Source organism: Phoxinus phoxinus (assembly GCF_949152265.1).
Source record: "Phoxinus phoxinus genome assembly, chromosome: 4".
NCBI classification, from domain to species: domain Eukaryota; kingdom Metazoa; phylum Chordata; class Actinopteri; order Cypriniformes; family Leuciscidae; genus Phoxinus; species Phoxinus phoxinus.
Genome location: NC_136879.1, coordinates 32,391,448 through 32,406,984, shown reverse-complemented (window position 1 = coordinate 32,406,984; position 15,537 = coordinate 32,391,448). Strand labels below are relative to the sequence as shown.

At 36.0% G+C, this 15,537-nt stretch overlaps 1 protein-coding gene and 1 long non-coding RNA gene across 5 annotated transcripts; one reads left to right on the top strand and one right to left on the bottom strand.

The window, feature by feature from the left end:
* Positions 1 to 5,731: 5,731 nt before the first annotated feature.
* linc.pou2af1 (lnc RNA pou2af1) lies at positions 5,732 to 10,171 on the top strand. 4 transcript variants are annotated; one of them, XM_079610919.1, is made up of 5 exons: positions 5,732 to 5,924; positions 8,398 to 8,495; positions 8,753 to 8,801; positions 9,242 to 9,471; positions 9,623 to 10,171. In XM_079610919.1, the coding sequence occupies exons 1-5, from the start codon at positions 5,918 to 5,920 to the stop codon at positions 9,935 to 9,937; spliced, it is 699 nt and encodes a 232-aa protein (XP_079467045.1). In that variant the 5' UTR covers positions 5,732 to 5,917; the 3' UTR covers positions 9,938 to 10,171. The 4 variants fall into 4 exon arrangements, with proteins under 4 accessions (XP_079467045.1, XP_079467046.1, XP_079467043.1 ...); XM_079610920.1 differs by lacking the exon at positions 5,732 to 5,924 and adding an exon at positions 6,589 to 6,673; XM_079610917.1 differs by lacking the exon at positions 5,732 to 5,924 and adding an exon at positions 6,669 to 8,320.
* A 660-nt stretch (positions 10,172 to 10,831) lies between these two features.
* LOC306997587 lies at positions 10,832 to 11,871 on the bottom strand. Its single transcript, XR_013797387.1, has 2 exons — positions 11,646 to 11,871; positions 10,832 to 11,228 (listed from the first exon to the last, which is right to left on the bottom strand). It is a non-coding gene; the product is annotated as an uncharacterized lncRNA (long non-coding RNA).
* Between the last annotated feature and the right edge of the window lie 3,666 nt (positions 11,872 to 15,537).

The following is a 15,537-nucleotide window of genomic DNA, read 5'->3' as shown; positions in this document are numbered from 1 at the left end:
ACATTTCCTAATGTGGGACACTAAATTTGATAAAAATATATAGTTTATACACACAAAGTTACACTATTTTTTGATGGACAAGCATTTCATACGCATATTAGGCTAAACAGTATCAGGATTGTTTTGTTTAAAATGTATTTAACTCCTTAACATCAAATTTGTTAAAACTCTATGTCACTATCCTTCGGATGGTCTTCACTCAAAGTGCCTCCTGTTTGATGATTGCTCCACCCTCAAATATGATTGGACATTTGATAGGTCATGTGATTTTGATAACATGACACCACAGCTTTGTCTAACCAATACTTTCACTGTCATTCATGTATTTATGTGGGATCTACAAACACTAGACCTTAGGTGTCCCACATTAGGCAGTGTCCCACATTATGGCAATTCACCCTATATATATATATAGGGTGAATTGCCATAATGTGGGACATATATATTCTTATACATATATATATATATATATATAATTATATATATATATATAGTCTTACTTGTAGCAACTCATTATGGTAATAAAATGTTCATACTGTAATAATTTTCTCAAAACGTAAAAAAATAGTGAGCTCATGATGTAATAACAATTTTTACATTTTGAGAAATGTATTACATTAGAAACTTACCAAAACATATCATATTTTCATTACTGTAATAGATTTTAAAACGGAATATCAATGTTTTTTGTGAAATTAATATATAGGCTATGTAATATTAATTGCATAAATATTTAAATGTTGCATTTTGCAGGTAGTTTAAGATTGGATTTAGAATTTATTTTTAATGTATTGTAAGGGAATACTAATTTTTTATGTTTTAAAAGCTATTACAGTAATGAAAATATGATATGTTTTGGTAAGTTTCTAATGTAATACATTTCTCAAAATGTAAAAATTGTTATTACATTATGAGCTCAAGATTTGATTACATTTTGAGGAAATTATTACATCATGAACATTTTATTTCAATAATAATGTAATACTTATTTCATTATGTGCAGTTTTTACATTATGTGCAGTTATTGCATTATGAGTTGCTACATTTCTCAAATTAAACATTTAGACATCTTTCTTTTTTACTTTGATAATCCAGTTGATTTGCAACAGAATTGTCTGGTAAGTCCCTGCTTACCATTATGAATACATCGATACTTATCGACTGTCTGTGCATTTGTTTTACAGGTTAAGAAATTGGAGGTACTTGAGCCAATTCTCTTCATTACTAAAGAGAAAAGAAATGGGTTTGTGGCTGAAGTCATCACTTCAATGGGTCCATTTACAGTTGGACCACTTCAAACCATCTTTGAAAGGATGACTAGCCTTTATGAAATTTGTGTTAAAAGTAAGTATTTCGTATGAACTACACATGCAATATTCAAAGAAATATTTTTTCATTTTCTTTCAAATATTTCTCATAGATTACCTGAGGATTCAAAACCACACCAGTACTGCAGAAACTGTCTGCCAGCACCCGACTTCCTCCCTTCCTCCTCCTCCATCTTCTTCCTCCAGCCTTCCTCCTTCTTCCTCCTCCTCTTTCTACACCCTTCCTCCTCCTCCATCTTCTTCCTCCAGCCTTCCTCCTCCTTCTTCCTCCTCTTTCTACACCCTTTCTCCTCCTCCATCTTCTTCCTCCAGCCTTCCTCCTTCTTCCTCCTCCTCTTTCTACACCCTTCCTCCTCCTCCATCTTCTTCCTCTAGCCTTCCTCCTTCTTCCTCCTCTTTTGACACCCTTCCTCCTCCTCCATCTTCTTCCTCCAGCCTTCCTCTTCTTTCTAGACCCTTTCTCCTCCATCTTCTTCCTCTACCCTTCCTCCTTCTTCCTCCTCTTTGTACACCCTTCCTCCCCCTCCTCCTCCATCTTCTTCCTCCAACCTTCCTCCTCCTTCCTCCTCTTTCTATACCCTTCTTCCTCCTCCATCTTCGTCTTTCAGCTTTCCTCCTTCTTCCTCGTCTTTTGATACCCTTCTTCCTTCTCCATCTTTGTCCTCCAACCTTCCTCCTCCCACTTCCTCTTACATCACCCTTCTTCCTCCTACCTCTTCTTTCCCCACTCCTCCTCCTACACCATTTCCCCTCACCCCTACCTCCTCTTGCATCACCCCTCCTCCTTTCTATAATTCACATCTTCCATCTACAAACCCTTCTTTCCACTGCCAGAACAGTCATGCTGCCCCATATAAGCCCAAAGATGCAGGTGATTTTTTTTTTCACTTCAGGCAAAAACATGCACAACATGCAACAAGTTTTATTTAAGCTTGAAAAAAGTTATATTTAACACATGTGTTATGGATTTTAAAGCTTTCGAGTTGCTGGAGGTAGCCAAGCCCAGATAAAAGTATTTACACATAATGTTAAAAATGGGATTTATAGACATCAAATACATTTATGTAGCTATATAAACTTAGCTATAAAAAAATTATCAATTCAATAGGCCTATTTATTTCTTACCAGAGCTTTAGGAAATTGCGATGACGTAGGGTCTATTATACTAGGCTAATTTGATTAGTCTTAATCTGACATTAAGGCAAACCGTTGAAATCAATGGAGTTCCTTGTTCGTCAATATAAAGACGCCTATAGGGGCACCTTCGATGTCTCATCTGTGACGTGGAAGGCACTTGACCTTGCTTCAGTTTTTGATGCCCTGGGAGTGAGAATGGGTTGGTTTGAACGAGGTCTCTTGAAGGGATATCATATTTCACCCAAAAAATTTACATTTTACTATTATTTACTGTCCATCAAGTTGTTCCAAAGCTGTATGAGTTTCTTTCTTCTGTTGAACACAAAAGATATTTTGAAGAATGTCGGTAAACAGACAGTTGACGGCACCCATTGACACCCATACTAGGAAAAAACATATTAGTCAATGGGTGCCATCAACTGTCTGGTTACCGACATTCTTCCAAATATCTTCTTTTGTGTTCAACAGAAGAAAGAAACTCATTTGAAAAAACTTAAGGGTGAGTAAATGATGACAGAAATGTAAAAATATAGAAAAAAAGGTAATATTGTGAAATACTATTACAATTGAAAAATAATTGTTTTCTTTTTTAATATACTTTAAAGTATAATTTATTTCTGTGATGCAAAGCTGAATGTTCATCATCATTACTCCAGTCTTCAGTGTCACATGATCCTTCAAAAATCATTAATGCTGATTATAGTTATTAACGATGTTGGAAACAGTTGTGCTGCTTAATAATTTTTTGGAACCTGTGATACTTTTCCAGGATTCATTGATGAATAAATTTGTAAAAAGAACAGCATTTATTCAAAATAGAAATATTTTCTAACAATATAAGTATTTACTATCACTTTTTTAAAATCAATTTAACACATCCTTGCTGAATAAAAGTATTAATTTCTTTCAAAAAAGAAAGAAACAAATGACTGACCCCAAACTTTTGTAAACAGTGTATATTGTTACAAAAGATTTCTACTTTAAATAAGTGCTGTTCTTTTTTTTTTCTTAAAAAAAACAAACAAACACGTTTTATTCATCAAAGAATGCTGAAAAAAGTATCACAGATTATAAAAAAATATTAAGCAACACAACTGTTTCCAACATCATAATAAATCAGCATAAAAGATTGTGACACTGAAGACTGGAGTAATGGCTGATGAAAATTCAGCTTTTCATCATAGAAATCAATTATATTTTAAAGTATATTAAAATAGAAAACCATTATTTTAAATTGTAATATTATTTCACAACATTACAGTTTTTCTGTATTTTTGAACCAAGAAATGCAGATTTGATGAGCATAAGATACTTTTTTCAAAAACATTAAAAATAGTAATGTTTCCAAACTTTTGACCGGTATTATATTAAAATATACAACATTATGGATTAGGAGAAAGAAAATCTATATAAAATAAGGGAGAAAATCAAGGTATGTACGTCTATTTTCATTCTAAAGTGAGGAAGTCAGGAATTGGGGAACTTTTCAAATGTACTGAAAGTAAGAAATTGACATCATGATATATGCTTTCCATATTTAAAATCAGACCAGAACACTTGCCTTATTCCACAATAAAATACATTTAATAATGATAAACAAACAAATATTGCTATCAAGTTGAAACCTCACAGGTTGCATTTCATGCTTTTTTTATTATTATTTTTTATTATAGTATATAGCTGATGAGTCAGCAGTCATACCTTCCTCTATTATATATCTTTGACCCAGTACAATTTACCTCTGCATAGGAGAAAAAAAAGGAAATTTGCTGAATTTGCTAACATTACATTTATTGCCAAACTGAGCGCATTAAGTGACTCTGAATTAACAGTGTCAGATCAGCTTAGATGATGTACAGCTTGAGGTCTTCTGACAGGACCTGAGCGTTCCTCGGTTTAATCACCAGGGGGCGACATTCAACTGGCCAGATCTCGGAACGACCGACCTCTCCTTTCTTAGAGATTTCTTAGGATTATGAAAGATCTGTTCATCAAGGTGACTGATAATGAGAGACTGGTAAGAAAATCATATTTTGAAACAGGAGGTCTGTTTGCAGCGGATTAACATTACTAATCGACACAAAGGAGTCAAACGACTTCGAAATCCCGCCAAGACAGTTTCATTCGGACTACAGCTATTACAACAAGATGCTTAAAGACGTATTAATAAAGTACCCCATGTTTTATCTCATTACTTTAATCTCCAATTATTCTGCACTTGCGAATTAAATGTTCAGTTTGTCTACTAGGCTACATGTCACATGGACCCGTTTCCCGACTTCTTTTCTAAGACAAAGAACACCTGCATGTCATCCATTTCCCCTGTTTTCAGTCTTCTTAAACACGGGACCATTAAATATGACACACATAAATAAATAAAAACTGCATTATGGTCTGGAAGAATATTCCACTTGGAGCTTTTTCGTTTAAATTATCATAAAGAAATAAAAGTAACTAAAGTCAGGTGTGAGATTCTGTTTGTGATCAGCATCCCTCAGCATCAGCCTACTCATTTTGGGGATCAATATGATGATTTTGATGATGATGTTAAATATGCAATATGCATTGATTAACGAAACTATTGCATTAAAACATATAATACCGTGAGAAAGTAAATTAATAGCTTAAATATGATTGTGAACATCGCTTTCAGTTAACTTGCTTTGGATCTGCAGTTGCAACTGACCATTTGAATTAAATATAGCCTAGGCTATACATATAAATGACTAAATTTCATATTTAGCCTTTTAATACCTGTTCCCACTATCCCATTAACTTAACTTTAGCATACGTCCCAATTGTTCTAATGACAAACATGGCTGCTATCATATGCCACGCCCACAACTCCAATCATTCTTAAAATACTGCACAAATAAGATCTACACGACACAATAATTAATTTTTTTTTCAAGACTACCTATTAGAGAAGATATTTACAACGTGTAGTGGAATGTAAAGCTTCATTTGTGCCTTCAGTCTCACTGCAAAGTCGAAATAGTGCTTCCTAAGGGAGACTCCAACCACCAAGACCAAAAGGATGATAAAATGTTAAAAATATATATTTGGTTGATGTCAAAATGTGAAATAACACAACATTCTATTAAAAGAGATGTTAATATATGCATTATAATAGCGAATTTCACTCAAAAATAAGTCTTTTTACGAAGCCTTTGAATATTCAAATTGAAAGTATCGCGCAATCAAATCATTGTCAAATCATTGAGTTCTTGGGGTTTTAAATAGTAGGGATGAGGGGAGAAAAACTCAAACTAAAATATCCCTAGCTATATTACTGTATAATTGTATGTCCTGAGAGTGTTTTGAGGTTACTTTGTTGAGACTTTTTAATACTTTTGTGAATAATTCGTTCTTGCCCATATAATAGAGCAAAGAAGTGACGTTGGGGTATTTCACTGTAGTTCTTCCAGAGTTTTCCTCCTTTTCAGGCCAAAATGTCTGGTAAGTAAATTTTCTTTTTTTCTTTCGTTTAAGATGTTTTATCTTCAGCAACCTGAAAAACATTGAGAAAAAAAATATGTTAATTAAAATCATTTAATACATTGGTAAACTTTGCTTGGAAGTGTGTAGTTCAAATGATGCATGCCTTACTAATATCTTAAAACAGCAAACACGTGTGAAGGATTAAATTCAAACAAATTGGTGAATTTTGACATGTATATGTATTTTATATTAATTGCATGCTACATGCAATTTCTTCCAGTTTAAGGGAACAACATCTCTGGTGATTCATTAGGCTAGAGCTCGAGCTTCATTGATAGCTTGCATTTTCTGTCTGGTTGTATTTTTACTCAGCTTTTCTTCAAACAAAACTGAATCTGAAGATTTATTTACTGTGTCTTTTTAGACTTTACGTTGTCGACCAGCGTGTCCAATTGAATGCAACGCTTTTAGGAATAACCAACAGTGAACGATGCCTGAATATAATTTCGACATTTTAACCAGAATTCATGCCTTGCTTCAGAGCTTATATGAATATTTATTAGATAGGTTTAACTGTCAACGAGCACATCAACACACTGCCGAAGGACGTTTTTGCTATCTTATTAACATCAGCGCACTTTTTTGCCCTCTGTAAACTCAACTGCCTCCATGAACTCAGCCATGGCGTGGCGTTGTTTGGAATCACTAATGTTCCGACAGAATTTTATATAGCTATATTAACACGGATCAGGAAGACGTCCCACTGTGTATGTATATTCACAAGGCTGAACAACCAATTAAAAAATTAGAAAAGAAGGACAACTGTTTTTTCATCTATTTTTTACACATTTCATATTGGGAGGAAGTTATTAGGCGCGGCTTTAATCCAGTAGGAAGAGATACGAGGACTGCCCTTTAACTTTATCAAGAAATAATTTTACATCTGCCGAGCGGAACGCAAAAACCAACTTGGACTCCGGACATTTTTAGCACATTTAAAACAACAGATTGACGCTAAATCGGCAGCGCGCTCGTAAAGAAATCGGGCTTTTTTTGTCGATGCAACAAATCGAATCGTGTTTTCTGTTGGATAGCCAAATGACTTTAACATCTAGTCTATTCCCCGATGCATTTTCTCTGTCCGCTTGTATGCGGCTTTTGCTATGAGCTATAAGAGTGTTTTACTTACGTTTGTAACTTGTAGCGGCGTCGACCGAGGAAGCTTCTCTTTCTCCTTTCCTCGCATGCTGTGTTTTGCAGCGCTTTCACTTCGCTTCCGCAACTTGGAGCGCTTCTGCTCTCGACTGAAACGCTCAATAATTAGATTAGCCTAACTCTCCAGCTTAGTCGGGTTTTAATTTACAGCTACATGAAAATAAACGGTTTAAACTCCAATTTAATGCTGTAGACCCGTGCCAAAGATGGCTGGAGAGCATGTTTCTCGAAATTCACTACTGTCTATTGTAATGCTAAAACTAACCCATTCACTGCCGGATCACCAGGGCACTCAGAACACTGGAGCGTTGACTGGGAAGACGAGCATAGTTGTTTTAATCTTGAGGGATATCTTATCTTGTATTTTTTTTACTGATTATATACGTATATACAATTTACTTAGGCTATATATCTTTTATTTTCTACCATGGCAAATGGGGAAAATGCAAAAGCTATTTGTGTGGTTGAACAAGAGGGAAAATGACAAATAAAGATGTCCAAGAAGTCTTTCAAAGATCTTGTTATAGACTACATGTGCTGGTCTTAGAAACTTAATATTTGTATTCCTGTTGTTTCGTTCATTTTTGGAAAAACATGCATAACATGCATAATGACTCTTCGTTAGCCTAAATAAAAATGTTCAATTCTCTTAAGAACCTTTCAGTGATCAGTTCTTAAAAGAACCAATTTTTTTCTCAGTATGTTTTAAGGATCTAAAGAATCTTTATGACTGTGAAGAACCTTCTGTCCAGTGGCAAGATTCCAATAATGTTAAAGGTTCTTCATGTATCGATGCAAATAAAGAACCTTCATTTTTAAGAGTGAAAAGTGTCAAATACATTCCTTGCAACTTCATTATTTTAACAAACGAAGTCAAAACACATTTTTCAAGGTAAAACAATTAAATTAATATATTGATTATTGGATAGGCTAAGCCTCACTGATATTCACACTGATTTATATTCACACAAATGCATATATACAATAAAAAAAGAAAAGAAAAAGGTTATGGTAGGCTACTACATCTTTGAAGCCCCTCACAGATATGTGTGCATTTTTTTAACAACGAAGTATCCATTGTCTTAAATAGGGATTCATGTATAAACTCTGATTTAAATTCGTGAGGATTTTTATTTTGGCAAATTTTTTTGTTGTTGTTCTAATGCTTTTTTTTCTGCACAGAATCATTTACAGAACATGTAAGAATAATTGAAAATAAATGCATACGTCAGTGGTGAATGAAAATAAACTGAAATGAAAATGTATTGTTTTGCAGCAGATAAACCCAAGATATACCAGGGTGTGCGTGTGAAGACCACTGTCAAGGAGTTACTGCAGAAGCACAGAGCCCTGCAGGCACAGAAAACCGCAACGGTAAACAAAACCTACTGTTGGAAACAATAAAAATCATAAACAGTCAGACACTATTGACTTGTGGTAGGTAGCCTAAGTAAAGTGAAGCGTGGTCAGTCCAAGATCAAATGTAAAGCACCACGCCCCCTCAGGCCTGCTTGAAGACAGTTTCAGTTGATTCCACATAATAGAACTACAATATTTCTGTTGTTTTCCCCTGAACGAACATAAAGGTTAATGTTTCACCTTGCTTCTCTCTCTTACATTTCACCCTGCAGAAATCACAAGCCATGGCTGGTCGCGATGTCTGCTCTACGACCATGAATAGTAAGTTTAAAATAACAAACGAACTAGACGTCGATAACTGACAGTGAAACAAACAAAGATAATAAACCTTCTGCCTACTACATGTAAGAGCTTGAATTTTAACCAGGAAACCTGAGAACAAGACAAAACAAAGTATACTTGACTGCATGCAACTTACTATACTCCAAAATAGAACATTTTCATCCACCGTCAGGCATCAGCTCTACATCTACAATTCTAAGGGGAGAACAAATCAAAAAATAAATAAAAGAACAATGAGACCTACATCTAGGCTATAGGTGTTCCTTACAGATCCTGGAATGATCTCCTATTTATAAACTACTATTCAAATGTGATTTAGCTGTTGGCTGATGGTCTCGTGACATCATCCCAAGTCTTGCTGGCCTAATTTAAATGTTCTCCTGTGCTCAAGCCAGCATTTTCTTCTGTGTTCCCAACAGCCCACCTTGATGTCTTCTCTGGAATGCAAGCTCCAGAGCCCTATTTCCAGACACGTACCTTTACCGAAAATGTCAACATCCCGATGGAGAATGCTTATGATCATCAACAGATGATACACACGATGCCACCTGAGACTTTCAGCGGCAGTAATTTCGTGTGTCCCACCTCTGCGCAGTGGTCTAATGGATATCCTATGCCTTCTAATACGGACCTCTATGGTACTAGCCTGGTACGTGGTTGATGTTTTTTCATTTTTAATCAAACTTTTTTTGGGGCATTTGGACAGTTCTAATGGTCAAATATATGTTTTCTCAAATTAATAAAATCACGCGTGCAGCATTTTTAATAAGTGTTCGTGCTTTTGCAATCTGTTTCCTCAGGTATCCAGGTCACCCTCAGACTCCTTCAATGTCGACTACAACAGTTACTCTCCCCCTCAGTCCCACTCTTCATCTTCCTCTTGCTACAGCTCCCCGACACGGATGGATTTGAGCTCCAGTTTCTCTCCAGAAAATTACCACTATCAGCACTGCAACCTTCAGCATTGTTTTTGCCTGTCGCACTGGTCCAATGCGCATGAAGGCATGGCAACTTCGGAGTATGCGCCCTACGGCTCATCAGACTGTTTGTTTTCATATAGCGACGACAGTTATTTCAGAAGGGATACCTCAAACTCAGAGATGTGTTACTTATAAAATGCATTTTTGTAAGCACTTTGCGCGAAAATTCAGTGTCATAATTGATGCATTTGAATGCATTTGTTGTATTTTAGTTTCGATCAAAGAAAAAAAACTGACAGAATGCATGATTAGGCTTAGGTTAGGAGTTGTTTTTAAGCAACAAGGTTGATTGCAGAGAGCTATGTGTGAGTATAATTTACAAAATATTCATTTATCTTTTCTACAATAAACATATTTTTCATAATTTTACTGGAATCTTTTGTTAAAATTGCTTAGATTGCTTACGTTCAACCTTCAGCATGTTTCTCACTCTTGAAATGTATAGGAGCTTTGACAGTTAAAAAAAACTAAGGGCTTTTATCAACCTTCAACACCAGGAAAGTAGGAGGGGGGGGGGGGGGGGGGGGGAGTTTACACAGCATAAAGGCTATGTATACAAACAGATTTGATATCCAACAATGCATTTATTATAGTTCATAACTGTTATATGTTTTTTTCTTTGCTCCTCAACAATGAAAAAAATGAACTCACTAAAATTGAAGCCTAATTGCTGCCTTCATTTTTCTAAAGTATAAAATCACAGCTTGCCTTGAAATTTTCATCATCATTAATATCGTGGAACAAGAACTTTCATCATCACACACTTTCACCAAAATTTGAAATCGAAAGGAAAACGCAGCACCGTTACCTACACCGTTAACTATGCAAAACTAAAATAAAGAATATGAATTGCATAACTTGCATTGCCTATATATCGCAAGAGGTCCAAAAAATCTACTTGTGGAATGGTAAACAGGAATAATCTTATAGCTACTTATCGGCTGATGTGAAATACGAGTCCTAAACTATAAGCAGTGCATTTGCAGTATCAAAGAAGTCTTTAGAAATGAAAGATAGAAAAGAACTTCATTCATGCTTGGATATCTGTTTTTAAACATGCTCAGACATCAGTTTTTATTCATTTAAAATAAATGTCCCGTGTCTCATTCAACTTCGGAACTTGACACGACTTAATCATTTAACAGTCACGCAATGGTGTCTATTCATTAACTACAGAAACACGGAATGTTTTGCAGTCAAACAGTAGGGTGTGTACAGTTGGCAGCCGCACATGCCTTGTGCCTGCTGCGCTCCAACTTGGAAATCCCCTCGGGAGAGCAAAGGACAAGGAAGTTTTCCTCATATCCACACGTTGGCTTCTTTTTTTTCCATGAACTGCGTCCCTCCCACTTCTGCACAACGTGATCTCTGATTGCGATAGTGATTCCAGCATACACTACTCTCACCTCTCCTGTTATCTTTGACTCTGAAAAAAAAAAAAAACTTTTTTTTAATTGTTATTCTTCTTGTTAATAAGGTCCAGTCTTAAACTGTATTTTCCAACAAACGGCCACTGCCACTTCCATTAGGAAGAAACCCACGATTAGGTGAAGGGATGGGGCACGAGGAACTGAGTCCGGGGAGTGTCTGAGGTTCCAGTTCAAACTGGTTATATATTTTTGGGCAATGAAAAGTAGTTGTATTCTCTCCACTCAATAGCATACGGCACTGCAAATGTAACGGGATCGTGTGAGTCTGTGATTGCGCAATGTTCCCTTTTGAATGGCAATACATGAAGCCGATGAGAATGGACTTCTATTAGCTAGTGCGTGTCTAGCAGTTAAGTCAGCTTAGTTAAAGTGTTATTTCACCCAAAATTAAAATTTTGCCATTAATTACTCACCCCCAAGTCGTTCCAAACCCATAAGACTTTCGTTCGTCTTTGGAACTCAAATGAATCCGAATATTTTTGATGAAATCAGAGATTTCTATCCCTCCAGGCAGCTAAGCAACTGAAACTTTGAGGCTTCAAAAAGTTCATAAAGAGATGTAAAACTAATCCATGTGAATTCAGTGGTTTAGTCAAAATTCTCTGAAGAGACATGATCGCTTCATATGATGAACAGATTGAATTTAGGCTTTTATTCACATAAATATTCATCAACTCACACATTGTGGTAAACCAATGGAAGCTCAAGCATGATCGCTTGAGGTGCGAGAACCAATGAGGTTCATTCTCATTTGAGCTTCCAAGAGGTTTGTTCTTGTGTGTCAAGCACGTTTGGTTGTGCTTCTGTTTATGCTCGCTGATTAATGTTTATAAGTGAACAAAAGCCTATTAAATCTGTTCATCATATAAAGTGATTGTGTCTCTTCAGAAAATTTGGACTAAACTGCTCAATTCATATGGATTAGATTTACGGTCTCTTTATGAACTTTTTGGAGGGTCAAAGTTTCAGTTGCATAGCTGTCAAAGGAGGTACATAAATCTCTCAGATTTGATCATAAAAGATCTACATTTGTTTTCCGAAGATGAACAAAAGTCTTACGGGTTTGGAACGACACAAGGGTAAGTAATTAATGACAGAATGTTCACTTTTGGGTGAACTATCCCTTGGAGGGGCAGATCCAGAAATGTATTTAGGCCCTATAGCAGGGATAGGCAACCCCGGTCCCGGAGGGCCACTGTCCTGCAGAGTTTAGCTCCAACCCTAATTAAACACACCTGGACAATGCAATCAATGTTTTCAGGATTACTAGATAGATACAGGCAGGTGAGTTGTTATCAGGGCTGAAGCTAAACTCTGGAGGACAGTGGCCCTCCAGGACCAAAGTTGCCTTTCCCTGCCCTATAGGATGGCAAGGAGGTGGCATGAGGATTCTGAAGGGCGGCAACACGAAATAATTACAATAATAATTAGTTACATTTACAGTATAGCACTTTTCTGTGTATATAGTACTTTTCACCAATGTGTAACATCCACCTGGATGATGTGACAGCTGCCATATTGCGCCAGAACACCCACACATTGACTCTTCTAGAAGAGATAAGAGTGATGAAGTCAATAAGTATATGGGGATGATTAGGAGGCCATGGTGATGAACAGTGGCCAATGGGCAAATCTGGCCAGGATGCCGCGGTTAAACCCCTACTCCTCTTTTTTCGAAGGACATGGGATTTTTAATGACCACAGAGAAACAGGACCTCTGTAACATCTCATCCGAAGTACAGTGCTTTTTGACATTATAGTGTCCCCATCACTATATTGGGGTTTCAGGACCATTGGGTTTGTGTGTACACACAGGATGAGCACCCCCTGCTGGCCTCACTAACAACTCTTCAACCAGCAAACTTGTTTTCCCAAGAGGCATCCCGTAGTATTGACCAGGCTTAACCCTGCTTAGCTTCAGAGGGCAACAGTCACAAGGTAAAATGGCTGTTAAAGCAAGCAAGCATTCAAGTCTATACCTAATAGACTACTATTCATCTATATAAAATCTATATGATTAAAAACAAAAGTGGAAATCATCGGGTAAATTAAACTATATAAAAATGTTGTAAGGCATGTGATCATAATATGTGGCTTGACTCATATTCAATATTTAAATGATAAATCACGTCATAGAATGTCACAGGACAATTTCAAGTGAATGTGAATATTTAATTTGTGGCACCAAACTTTATTTATCTGAAGCATTTGTCTTAAGTCCCTTTTAATTTTTATAATATATTTATATGTATAGCCTAATATACATATACATTATACATCTTGCAAAGACAAATAAAATGGTCTCTTCATGTAAAAATATGTTTCATTGGGGTCTAAAAGTTAAACGTTTAATGATTTATAAGCATTTCACAGATTTATGAACACTATATATTATATAAAACTGCACTGTCAGTGTGCCACTTTTAAATCCTCTACCATGGCCCCATCCATAGAATCGCTTATGAATCTCAGAAAAATACTGTGAATTTGGACCTACTACTCTTTTCACATAATTTTTCCACCAACTATTTCAATTAGCATAAGCCACACCGTTGTCATTATGCTTTCGAATGATGTCCCATATCAATGTATCTTTTTATAATGAAACATTTAAGGCCCTTTCACTCTGAGCGTGTTGCGACAAAGTGAAGCGATCCGCAGACGAATGGAGCTTTCACTCCGAAACTGTGAGATATTGCGAAAAAAAAGACAAAAAACGCACTCCCTTCCCCACTCCCTGCTTATGCAGGATATAGGCCTACCGCGTGATCTGCTAAGTTGCTATGCAGAAAATAGGCTAAGTTTTTTTTAAGTAGCATATTCATCCTTTCTGATGACACTACCGTCACTGATATCATGATTCATTGCTTTAAACAAGAACATTGTGGAACATTATAAGGATTAATTGCAGGCAGTCCTTGTCTTGGAGGTTAATCTGAGTAGAGGCAGGTTCTGATGCAAGATAACACCACTATCAGACACATAGGTGTCTGCAGGGATGCCAAAAACACTTCAGTAATGCCATTAGGGATTTCATTTTCAACAGTTTCACACCTTGTTTAAGACAAGCATTGAAAGCATTCTGTTACAACATGCTGACTGCAATTCAGCAGGGAAACATTGAAGCAGCTTTGTGTTATATCGAAATCTTTTCTCATTTAGAGGTGTTTTACACTTGAGATTTATCTAAGTTTGTGTGTGTGTGTGTGTGTGTGTAATATTTCTGATGCAAAGGTCTGGCAAGTCAGATTTATATTTACCCTTAATAATTCAGTATCAAGGAAACTAGGTATGCTCATGAAGTCTGCTGGTTAATTAGTACAGAAAAAAAGGAAATGCGGTTGAATAAATCTTTTTGTGGCTGTTAGATTCATTAAAGAAGGTTAATGAACAATGAAGTATTACTGAACCTTTTTTGTGTGCCAGGAGTGTCTAAACCCGGTTTAATGAGATACTAGGAACAAGAAAGATATAAAAAAAAAAAAAAAAAGGAGTAAGGCATTCAGCAATTGATAATCACATGGCTAGTGCCATTTCCATCTAAATCAATTCGTTTAGATGGAAAGCAGAAACATTTGCATAGCCTTCTGCTTTTCATTTGTTTTCTCACCCCCTTTAATAAACTCACAGGGGGTCTTCTCTAGAATTTGATTTTATGGGAAACATTGATAAAGTCTTTAAAACATAACAGTGAACTTCCCATGAGCACTAAAATATTAGTCATTGAGCAACAAACCAAATCCTCTGGAAAACTATAAGACAAACCTTTCGCCAACACCAACAGAGGAAGAAAATTAAATCTGGTGTAGAAACAATGAGTAGGTCAAAAGGGCAACCATGAAAGTGTTTCATTATGGCAACACTGAATTATGATCAGTGTTGAACCCTGTGTCAATTATGCCCTATAGGCAGCTAACCTGATCTCTACTCATATACACTTTATGTTTGTCTACATCCTCTTTAAAAAACAACAACAGTTATAGCACAACTAGCTCTAACTTTGAATCAACTTTGTTCGAGGTTATAATAACCTATCATTAAGAATACTGAAAAAATAACTAACTACTGTAAGAGTTTGACCCATATAAGACATGTACGAAGAGGAGAGAGAAAGATAAAAAGAGGTAAAAGATAAGTCTTCGGTTTATGTTTATCAGAAACATAAGTGCCTCCAAATAATGGACAAAATGAATGTGAAATATAAGCTTAAAAATACTTAAGAACATCTAAATTCTAGAGAAGGGGCTTTTTTTGTCCTCATTTGAGTGCATGTCAGCCTCTTTTTTATCCATCTTTTACATAGAA

Coding starts and splice junctions, on each gene's coding strand:
- linc.pou2af1 (XM_079610917.1), top strand. CDS start 8,284: ATGCTTTTTTTTCTGCACAGAATCATTTACAGAACAT. Junction 8,496..8,752: donor AGGCACAGAAAACCGCAACG/GTAAACAAAACC, acceptor TTCACCCTGCAG/AAATCACAAGCCATGGCTGG. Junction 8,802..9,241: donor CTGCTCTACGACCATGAATA/GTAAGTTTAAAA, acceptor TGTTCCCAACAG/CCCACCTTGATGTCTTCTCT.